A 12,045-nucleotide genomic window follows, 5' to 3' on the forward strand; every position below is an offset into this window, starting at 1 on the left:
GGGGGCCAGCAGCTTGTATACACATAACTGCAGAGGCCAGCTACAGGGCAGCAACACCAACTGCGTGCCTGGGCAGCTTCAGACTGAGCTGGAGGGGCACATGCACATGTAGCTACAGGGGCCGACTTTTGGAACAAGCACAGTGTGGGGACAGGAGCTGGAGGACATGGCCAGCTGGTTATGCTTACTTAGTTGCAGGGGCCAGGCTAGCAGCTATTGCTATAGCCTGGCTACAGGAGTCTGCCTTGAGTGCATGCAGTGGTGGGATTGAAGTCTATGGTAGGGGGCTCCAAGGTTGTTTTCTAGCATGTATGCAGTAAGTGCTCTGGGTCCCTGGCCCAGAGCACCTGTGGAGGCAGTAGCTGGGGTGGTTTCAAGAAGGAGGTGTGGTGACTTAGGCACCTAGAGAACATGAGAGCCACTGGAGTGGGTCGCTGGGCTGGGGTCACTGTGGTAGGAGCAGTCATGTGGCTCTGGGTGGCTCAGGGAGGGATGGGTAGAAGACTCAAGCACCTGGAGACTGTGAAGGTGAAAAGAAATGCAGTGTCCTTAGTGGTGAATACTGAAGGAGCTCCACTGCTTCTGTGCAGGCAGTTGGTTTCCTCAACTGTGAAAACTGTAGAGTTCTTTGCAGAATATGCTGCTGGGGTTCATGATAACAAACCCTGGGCTGGGCACACTGGCTCACACCTGTAATCCCAGCACTTTGTGAAACCGAGGTAGGTGGATCACCCAAGGTTGGGAGTTCAAGACCGACCTGACAAACATGGAGAAACCCCGTCTCTACTAAAAATACAAAATTAGCCAGGCATGGTGGCACATGCCTGTAATCCCAGCTACTCAGGAGGCTGAGGCAAAAGAATCACTTGACCTGGGAGGTGGAAGCTGTGGCAAGCCAAGATCGCGCCATTGCACTCCAGCCTGGGCAGCAAGAGCAAAACTTCTTCTAAACACACACACACACACACACACACACACACACACACACACCCTGAGGGGTCCTCTGTAGTGAAATTTGCAGGTGGTTGTGTAGTGCCCCTTGAGGGTTGTTGAGTCCCTCAGCAGAGGTCTGCTGGAGTCCTGGGCTAAGCAGGTAACTGGGCTTTGCGGTGACTCCCGGAATGCGGCTGATCACAGTAGACTTGCTAAAAAGTCAACCCAAATACTTTGGATATGCTTCCAAAGACATTTTATGTACATACATGCACATATACATATAATACACACACACACACACACACAGAGCATATTAACATCCTTGTGTTATTCTGCCAGTTGTATAGGTGAAAACAGTATGTCATTGGAGATATCTCATTTTTAAAACCAATACAAAATTTATTTTGCCTGCACTCCTCAGTTATAATCAGATCTTCCAAGCGCACACAGATGTACACATGTAAACACACAAATGTACATTATAAACATCAATTTGTCATTTATACAAACGTTAGCATATTATACACACCATTCTGTTCTGCATTTTTTACCTAGTAGTATATCTTGGCCATCTTTCCTTAGTGGTACACATAGAGCTTCATGGTTCCTTTTTTACAGGTGTATTGTAACATTTTTTTGGCCATTCCCCTACCAAATGAGATTGAGCTTATTTCTAATCTTTTGCTATTACTAACATTGTTGCCATGAATAAATGCATGCAAATATCATTTTGCAGGTGGTCGACGTATCTGCAGGATAAATTCCTTAAAGTAGAAACACTGGATCAAGTGTATGTATATTTGTAATACTGCTAAACTTCCCACCATGGGTTGTGTCCATTTACTCTTCTGCCAGCCGTGTAGGCGAGGGCCAGTTTCCGCATATGCTTGTCACAGTGCATCTTGTTTGCCAGTTGCATGAGTGAGAAATGTAGTTGTTTCGTTTTTTTCAAGAAGCCAATATTGAATTTATTTTGCTCCTGCTCATCAACTCGAGCAAAATCTTCCAAAGTTAAAACTGTACTTTGCTGCCTATGAAGCCAGTCATCATTCTTTTTGGCCTCAGAGCCAAATCTGGCCTGGCACCTGTTTTCTTTTTTCAAAATGTAATTTTATTGAAGCATGTCGTATACTCACCCATTTCAAGTATGCGATTGAAGAGTTTTTCAGCAAGTATATAAAGTTGTGTTGTACTACCATAAATCAGTTTTAGAACATTTTTATCATCCCAAAATGATTCTCTCATTTCCATTCATTACTAATTCTTTTTCTCTTTCCTTCCCAGGTGTATTAGTCCATTCTCACGCTGCTATGCAGAAATGCCCAAGAGTGAGTAATTTATAAAGGAAAGAGGTTTAATTGATTCACAGTTCGGAATGGATGGGGAGGCCTCAGGAAACTTACAATCATGGTTGAAGGGGAAGCAGACATCCTTCTTCACATGGCAGCAGGAGAGAGAAGTGCCGAGCAAACAGGGAAAAGCCCCTTATAAAGCCATAAAATCTTGTGAGAACTTACTCACTATCATGAGAATGGCATGAAGGTAACAGTCTGCATGATTCAATTACCTCCTAACAGGTCCCTCCCATGAAAAATGGGCATTATGGGAACTACAGTTCAAGATGAGATTTGGGTGGGGACACAATCAAAGCATATCACCAAGCAAGCACTAATCTACTTTCTGTATCTACAGGTTTACTTTTCCTGGACATTTCATATAAATGGAACCGTATAATATATAGTCTATTGTGTCTAGCTTCTTTCATGGTGCATAATGTTTTTATATGGCATAATGTTTTAAGTTCATCCATGTTGTAGCATGTATCAGTTGTGTGTTCCTTTTTAATTGACAAATAATATTTAGCTGCACGGACAGACCATATTTTACTTATCTATTCCCCAGTCAATATGTATTTAAGTTGTTTCAAATTTTTGGCAGTTACGAGTAATGCTGCTATGAAAATTCATCTACACATGTTTTCGTGTGGATGTATGTTTTCATTTCTTTTGGATAGAGTCCCGAGAGAAGAATTGCTAGGTCCTTTGGTAAATTTATGTTTAACTTTTAAAAACTGGCATGTTTTCCAAAGTGGCAACATTTTACATTCCCACTGGCAATATATGAGGATTTCCTTTTCTCCACAGCTTCAATACCTGCAATTGTCTTTCTTTTTGTATCCATCCTCATGAGTGTGAAATAGCATTACATCTCAGTTTTAATTTTTATTATTCTAATGATGAATAATGTTGAACATCTTTTCATGTTCTTATTCGCTATCCATATATCTTCCTTTGTGAATTATCTGTTCAAATCTTTTGCCTATTTTTTGATTGAATTGTTTGTCTTCTTATTTGAGGTGTAAGAGTACTTTGTATTTTCTGACTGTAAGTCCTTTAGCAGGTAGATATTTTGCAAATATCTTCTCCCAGTCTACTTGTATTTTCATTTTCTTTTTGGTTCTTTTGAAGTGCAAAAGTTTTGCATTTTGTTGAGGTTCGGTTGATCAATTTTGTCTGTCAGTGTAGTTTTAATTTGCATTTCTTTTATATGTGTGAGGTTGACCGTCTTTTCATATGTTGAACATCTTTTATTATGTTTTGAATTCATTTGGGTTTTCTTTTCTAAGAACTGTCTAGTCATATCCTTTTGCTGTTTTTTTTTCTGAATTGGGTTATTAATCTTTTTCTTATAGAGCTGTGGGAGTTCCTTACATATTAGAAGAAAGGTCTCTTGTCTGTGATATTCATCACAAATAATTCTCTCAGGGTGTCATCTGTCATTTCCCTTACTCAGGATAATTTTTTCCATGTAGGATTAAACAAATTTTGTGTGTGTGTGGTTGAATTTAACAGTTTTCTTCGGGTATGACTCCTGGATTTGTACTGTGGTTAGAAAGGTCTTTTCCATTCTGAGGTTATGACATATTTCTTTCTTAGCTTCTTCTATTCCTTTTGTTTCATTTTATATGTAAGTCTTTGATTCATTTGGAATCATTTCAGAGTAAGTATAAAGAGTTAGGTATTTAATTTTCTTTCTTTTATATTTTTTAGATGACAACCTGGCTCTTCTTATATCATTTCTTTTCTTTTTTCTTTCACATTTGAGATGCTGTCTTTATTATATACTAAATTTCCATATGTATTTGGGTCTATTTCTTGATTTTCTGTTCTTTTTCATTGCTTGCCTTTTTAGTCTTTTGTCTGTGTCAATGGGCTCCTAAGAATACGTTTTAATACCTGGCAAAGCTAGTTCCTCCTTATTGTGCTTCATTTGCAGAATTCCCCTGGTTCCTCTTGATTATTTGCTTTCTACTTCAAGTTGAGTTAGGGCACCCTCCTCGCCTCCTCTCCCCGCAGCGCCCAATGTAATGCCATTGGTATTTTTGTTTGGGTCATATTATGTTTCTAGATGATGTTTAGGAGTCAAGGTATGTATGATGTTGAGCATTCCCACCTAAGAGCATGGTATGCTTTTCCATTTCTTCACATCCCCCAGGAGTGTTTTAGGTTTTTCCTTCACATAGAATGTACATTTCTCATTAAGCTTATTCCTGAGCATTTAATCTTGGCATTGCTCCTGTTATGAATTGTCTCTTACATTATATTTTCTAGCTAGCTACTGTTTGTATGCACCACAGCCATTGCTTTCTGCATATTAATTTAGTAATCCCCATCTCGTTTCTCACATTATTTAGAGTAGTTTTTTAGTTTATTCTCTTTGCTTTTCCAAGTATTGAACACATGTGCAAAAGGTTATCGTTTGTCTCTTCTGTTCCCTTTTCTGTATCTCTGTGTTCTTTCTCTTGTCTAATAGTGTTTAGTAGTTCCTACTGGAGAATGGTAAATAATAGCAGTGATAGTGGCCATTCTTGTATTTTTCCTGACATTCATTAGTGGAAATGTTTCTAGTAAATTATTTAAGCATGATATTGGGTTTTGACCTAAGAAATATTTTATAATGTTCAACAAGTATCCGTCTATTCCAATTTTGTAAAGTTCTATTTTTAAGTATCATGAATGGACATTAAGTTTGTAAAATGTCCTTGCAGCCTCCACAGTGACAAGCTCATGGTTTTCCCTTTTGGATTTTTAAATATGATGCAGTGCATTCGCAGACATCCTAAACCCAAACCATTCTTGCATCCTGGACTAATCACCACTTGATTATGGTATTTTACTCATTTAATGTGGTGCTGGTTTTAGTGTGCTAATACTTTAGTTAGAATGTTTGTGTTAATACTAATAAGGGAGACTGTTCTGTGTTTTTCTGTGTGTGTTCAATCTTTATTGGGGGTTTGGCATCAATGTTATGCTCATTTCATAAAAAATATTTGTATTATGTTTGTGTTTTATTAATACATATTTAACCCTGTATGTATATTGTTATAATGATAATGCCTGGCCTACTTTCTCCTCATACTACAACAACAATGGTTACTATTATTGCTACTATTAACGTTACTAACAACTGCTAAGGTGTTCTGAAGGGTTTCAATGTGCCAAACTCTGTTCTATGTACCTCATGTGTGTTGTCTCATCTAATTACTGCATCAGCGTGGGGATACAGGTATTGCTGGTAATCTCCACTTACAGATGAGAAAGCCGCATGGGGGGCTGTGGGGAGTGAAGCTTGTCTGAGGTTGCAGATCTAGTGTGTGGGGGAACTGCGATTTGTAATCACCATGCTATTCTGACTCTTCAATCATCTGCCTTTCAAGGCTAAGCTCCTTTGTGGTCTCCTCCGTTCTCTTTCAATGTGTTAACCAGACATCCTCATTTTTATTTTGTTTTTAAAATGTTTCTCCTGGAAAAATGAGATGTTCTACCAACATGCTTAATCCGATAATCACTACCTTTCTAACTGAACATGAAATGTGTCTGGATGCTTGCCATGGACTTTCAAGACACAACTTGTGTCTGGCAATTTAGCTGGAGGGACAACACCTAAACACACTTAAAAAGAGTGAAATAACTCCAAATCAAAATGATAATCACTCAAGGCAGGGCTTGACAAACTGCCAAATAATAGGGTCAATATTTAGTGCTCATGGAATTCAGTGGAGGGGGCAGGAGTCCTGTGGAGGGCTGAGGCAGGCTTTGGGAGTGGAGGTTAGCTTCTGATGGAGAACTGAAGGAAGGGCACTTCCCATGTGGAGGGGAGTACAGGGAGGCCGACAGCAGGATCAGTCATGCTGAGATCGTGAAACCCTGAGCTACAGCCTGGTTTTCACTGTTGCAGAGACCTTCGTGTTACTTAACTAATTCCCTGTTAAAGAACATCAGGCTGTTTTCTTCTCTGTCAATGCAATAAACAAGGCAGACGTGAACAGCATTCATGGCAGGGGTCAGCAAATTATGGTGCACAGGCCAGCTCTGGCCTGCTGCCTGCCCATTTTCGAAATGAAGTGTGATTGGAACACAGCCATGCCCATCATTTACATGTTGTCTATGGGTTCTCTGATGCCTGTATTAGTCTATTCTCACATTGCTGTAAAGAACTGCCTGAAACTTGGGTAATTTATAAAGAAAACAGGTTTAATTGACTCTCAGTTCTGCATGGCTGGGGAGGCATCAGGAAACTTATAATCACAGTGGAAGGAAAGGCAAGTTTGGCTTACATGGTGGTGGAGGCGGGGGGAGAGAGAGAGAGAGAGAGAGAGAGAAAGAGAGTGCAAAGGAGGAAGAGCCCCTTATAAAACCACTGGATCTTGGGAGAATTCATTATTACAAAAACAGTGTGGGGGAAACCACCCACCTCAGGTCTTTCCCTTGACATGTGGGGATCTGAGACGAGATATGGGTGGGGACACAGAGCCAAACCATATCAATGCCATATTGGCAGAGTTGAGTAGTTGCCAGCGGAGAATGTATGTGCCACAGCCTAAAATATTTACTATTTGTTCCTTTACAAAGAAAAGGATGTTGACTTTTGACCTATGGCAACTTCTCTTATTATTACTTCTTTGGTATAAATTCCTCATATAGCATTTATGACCGAAAGCACATACACATGAAAAGTTCAGATATTTATCTGGTCCATGTCCCCCAAAAATGTCATGCTAATTTACATATCCAGTAGCAATGTATGAGAGTGACTTTTTCCCACATGCACACCAACTATAGTTATTACAATGACTTAGAATTTCACCTATAGGTGAAAAGAGATATGGCAACATTACCTTATACATTTATTTGCCAGTGAGTTTTAAAATTTTTTCTTATGTTAAATTCCTGTTCGTATTATTTACTTTCTTTCTTTTTTTAATTAGGGTGCTCCAATTTTTATTACTATTTTCTGATAAATCTTTATATATGAAAAATACCAATCATCATATATGTAGCAAATGCTTTCCTCAGTTATCATATACTTGAACTTCATTTGTGATTTTTTTGGGCCATTTTGCTATTTGAGTTTTATGTAGTTAAATATATGAGCAGATTTTCTTCACGGTGTTTGCCTATGGTGACATGCTTATGAAATTTTTCTCCAATTCAAACAATTTCTTTAGTAATTTGTGGTTTAACATTTTTACATGTAAATATTTAATTCATCTGAAATTTGTTTTGTATAATGAGGAAGACTTTACTTGATTCTGCCAAATGATGAGCCAATTATTATTTACTAAATAATATTATTTATTAGGCTGTCCTTCCCCATTTATTTGAAATGTCATCATTAGACTACTGAATTCTGATATAAATACCTGATTCGGTTTCTGAGCACACTATTCTAAAGTCAGACTACTTGAGTTTGAATCTCCGCTCTGCAACTTACTCAATGTGAATTTGAATTTCTGTTATGCTGGTTCACCATTTACCAGCTTGTTTCGTAACGTTCATGTGCATGCTTTATCTCTTCCTCGGCCAGCCAACTTCTCAAGAGGAAGGACTTTTAATTTGCATATGTAATTTGCAGATTTTTTATCTTCAGAGTTTGGAAAAATTAAATGAGTTGACTCATGTAAAGTGCTCGCATCATACCTGGCACCGAATATTTGTTCAACAAATGTTGTCTGTTATTTTTGTTATCTGTCCATTCATTTTTCAGCATTGTGGTGTTTTAGCTACTTCATATCTTTATAATTTGTTTTATATCAATACGGAAAGTTTCTTATTATAGTTTTAAAAAACTTTTGGAATATTTCCAGGCAGTCATTCTTCAGATACGTGAAAATAATTATGTCAATCAAAACTTGTTTTAATTTTCATTGGCATTGCTTTGACTTCATAGAATAATGAAGTATAGTGTGTATTTGTACTTTATGGAGCCTTTTTATCCAGGTAACTATTCAGTCCGTCCTTCAAGTCTTCTTTCATTTTCTTCAGTGAGATTTCGTCAGTATAATTCTGGGCACTTCTGTACAATTTGTCAATATAATTTCTTGTTAAAATTTATTAGGTTTCCTACAGAGATAGGAATGATAAAATTATCACTTTAAAGTATTTATCACTTCTTTCCTTTTTCTTGTTTAATATTTTTTAGAATGTCCACGAAAATATTCACCAATAGTTCTGATAGCAATTATTCTTTTCTTGATTTTGACATTTTTGTCAACAGACTTAACCTAACAGTTTTATTTCCTTAAGAAAGAAAAAGTTTGAATTTAATTTAAAAAATTAGAGACTATGTTCTCATGGCTATAAAACAAATATTATCTTTACTAAGAAAAACTAAATAAATATTATTTAACACTTACTATGCACTCAATTCTATGATTTTAAAGAATCATAACATAAGGTTCTTGCCCTCAGAAGGTTTATAATCTATCTCAAGGAGAAGATAAGCCTTTTGTTCTTTTGTTCAGCAAACATTTGTTGAATGCTTATATATGCAAATTAAAAGTCGTTCCTCTTGAGAAGTTGGCAAGCCGAGGAAGAGATAAAGCAGGCACATGAATGCTATGAAACAAGTTTGTAAATGGTGAACCAGCATAATAGAAATTCAAATAAAATACTGCGTGTTTGGAGGCCCCCCTGCATTACAAGAAAAGTATCCATGTGAAGTAGCATAGGGTAAATGTCAAATGAGTGAGATTAATAACACAGAGCTTTAGAGGAAGGGTTAGTCATCCAGGTTGTGGGCAGCTGGGGAGAATTTTACTTAAGAGATAAGATAAATTGTCCTTATCAATTTTCACATTGACAATGCCTCTAATGACTCATCATTGAGTATAATGCAAATCTTCTCTCGGTTTCTATGCTAAATACTGTGAGGCTAAGAAGAATTTTCCTATTCCTAGTTTATGAAGACATTCAAAAACTAGTTTTAGATGTCAGTTTCATCAAATGCCACTGAGGCATCTGTAGAGATGATCAAAGGTGTTTCACTAGAAGAAACACCTTTAGAAGAAACAGTTGTTAGAAAAAATAAGGCAAGGAGCTGGGTCTTGACAGGGGAGAAGGGCGTCAAGCAGAAGGGCGCCCAGAGCTCAGGAAGAGAGAGCATGCCACACTCAAAGGAGCAGCAGCATGAGCCGGGAGCACAGGTGAGTGGACTGCTGGAGCCAAGGGCCTGCCGATGGCGTAGGGCATAGAGATGAGAGGGAGAGGAAAGCTGGGACTGGAACGTGAAGGGCTCCTGCAGTCAAGCTACTCAGAATTTACTAAGAAAGTGACCTTCACACGTCATCGCATCTCCTTCAAAGATAAGATGGGGAAAAAAATGAACTCACTTTGAATAAATGTGAAAGTGTGTTCATTGAACACTCAAGAGTATTTCCATGTAAATATGTGTAGGAAAATAACCAAAATCTAATAATGCTATAAACTCATTAATTTTAAAGTTTAGAGGACTGTCACTTGGTATATTTACATTTTATTTTTCAAGCATATTTGTACCTGTTGTGTGGTCTTGTTAGAAAAAATAATCGCTGACCCTCCTTCTTCAATGTCAGGGTAGTCAGGAAATGTCCCGGTTAAATTCCTGCAAAAAGAAAATAAATAGCATATTAAAAGAGAAATTAAGTACTCCCTTGTTATCTTCCCCATTTAATGGATTTGCTTATGTTCATTTAAATGCGTGATGGTCATTAACGGTGGGGGGTTCCCTGCAGAACAAGGGCCAGGCATAGTGTCTTCAAGAAGCACAAGGGACTGACGGCATTCAGTAGCAGGTTTCCTTCCTCTAGAGAACTGTTAGTCTGATACACACATCTCTCTTTAAAACTGATTGTACTTTTTTCCCTCCTTTTTCTTTTTTCACGTTGAGATGCTGTGTTAGTTAAGAATGAAGACGGAAGCACAAATCATTTCTTCCTGTTTAAAATTAAGGATAAACACAAGATTTTGAAACTAAACAGAAGGATGGAGTTTTCGAAATTACACAGTTAGTAAGTGTGTGAAATACACACCCATGCTTTAGGTTTTAGTTAAGCCTGCGGCCCTATGTTTTATGGGTTCCAAATAGTATTATTTTTCCATAACCACATAATTGCTACATTTAAAAAAATCAGACTTTGAAATTTAATGTTGAGAATTTCAGAAGGAATATGTAGGTAGTATTCTTAAGAGAAATGGACTTTGACATGAATGTTATATTTATTCTACTAAGACTACCTGCCAAGTTGGTCCCATTAATTCATAGAAGTACAGAATCTGAGGTTTAGAGGTGACCACCATGTTTAAAATGATTCCTAAAAAGCTGGTTTTCAAACTTTTGGCCTTAGAAGCCCTTTATATTCTTGAGGATCCCAAAAAGTATTTGCTAGATGAGTTATAGTTACAGAAAATTTACTGTGTTAAGTATTAAATTTGGCTGGGCACAGCGGCTCACACCTGTGATCCCAACACTTTGGGAGGCTGAGGTGGGAGGACCACTTGAGTCCAGGAGGCTGAGCCTGCAGTGAGCCATGACTGCACCACTGCACTCCAGACTGGGTGACAGAACAAGATCCTAGCTCCAAAATTAACAAATAATTAAAGCTTAGAAATTCATAAAGTATCTATTTTAGTATATTTAAAAATAAAGTAAGCTCCGTATATGTTAACATAAATAATATTTTATGGATAATGAATATATTGTCCAAAACTAAAAGAAAAAACTAGCGAGAAGGGTGTTACCACTTTGCATCTTTTCAAGTCTCTTTCGTGTCTGTCTGAATGGCAACTGACCGGATGCTTGTATCTGTTTCTGCTCTCGGTCTGTGGAAATCTGTTGTTTCGGATGAAGTACAGGAAGAACATCTGTCCTCACATGGATGAGTTAATAGAACAAGAAGCAGTATTTTAATATCCTTTTTAGCTAATGGTGAATATTCCGCTTTCATCCTACACGGCAGCTGGACGAGTCATAGCTTCCTAAAGACCAGCTGTGATGTGGAATCTGAACCTGTATCAACGAACTTTCCCTCTCTCTGTCACGTGAAAATCCATGGACCTGTCTTGTGCCTGGAATAGACCTTTGATCCATGCATCATTCTGTGGCCTCTGCTCACATTTTGCCATTGGCAACAAGCACTGTCGATGGTTTGTTCTTCTTCAGGTTCACTGGATTCGCTTTTGATAAAAAGTCTCCGCAAAACCCAAAGTCTAGAGTTTCTCAGTTGTTTTCTCAAGGGAAAGCTGATGTTTCATGAAGAAGTGGCTGGTTCAGTCTGAGTCTTATCCCCCTCACAGGCGTTTCTTGGAGACAATCTTCAAGCTTTGGTGTGCAGCAGAAGGGATTTATAAGCACATCTGATTTTGTGATATAGAATGTTAAAAAGCTATGTATTTCAACGGTCAAGTCTGAATCATAAATATATATTTTTTTGAGACGGAGTTTCGCTCTTGTTACCCAGGCTGGAGTGCAATGGCACGATCTCGGCTCACCGCAACCTCCGCCTCCTGGGTTCAGGCAATTCTCCTGCCTCAGCCTCCTGAGTAGCTGGGATTACAGGCACGCGCCACCATGCCCAGCTAATTTTTTGTATTTTTAGTAGAGACGGGGTTTCACCATGTTGACCTGGATGGTCTCGATCTCTTGACCTCGTGATCCACCCGCCTCGGCCTCCCAAAGTGCTGGGATTACAGGCGTGAGCCACCGAGCCCGGCTGAATCATATTATTTTTTACTGCATCCTCAAGAACATTGTCAAATAAAATAAAGGTTGAAGTAAAAATAATAATTTTAA

At 38.4% G+C, this 12,045-nt stretch overlaps 1 protein-coding gene across 3 annotated transcripts in view; it reads right to left on the reverse strand.

Moving 5' to 3' along the window:
- Positions 1 to 12,045, reverse strand: part of DRC11 (dynein regulatory complex subunit 11) — a 192,273-nt gene that overhangs the window by 108,732 nt on the left and 71,496 nt on the right. For all 3 annotated transcript variants that reach the window (XM_054258074.2, XM_008999752.5, XM_054258075.2), the window contains exon 7: positions 9,774 to 9,858. In XM_054258074.2, coding sequence (XP_054114049.1) covers positions 9,774 to 9,858 — 85 coding nt within the window. The remainder of the gene's footprint in view (positions 1 to 9,773; positions 9,859 to 12,045) is intronic.

The sequence above is a fragment of the Callithrix jacchus genome, chromosome 6 (genome assembly GCF_049354715.1).
Source record: "Callithrix jacchus isolate 240 chromosome 6, calJac240_pri, whole genome shotgun sequence".
Lineage (NCBI taxonomy): Eukaryota > Metazoa > Chordata > Mammalia > Primates > Cebidae > Callithrix > Callithrix jacchus.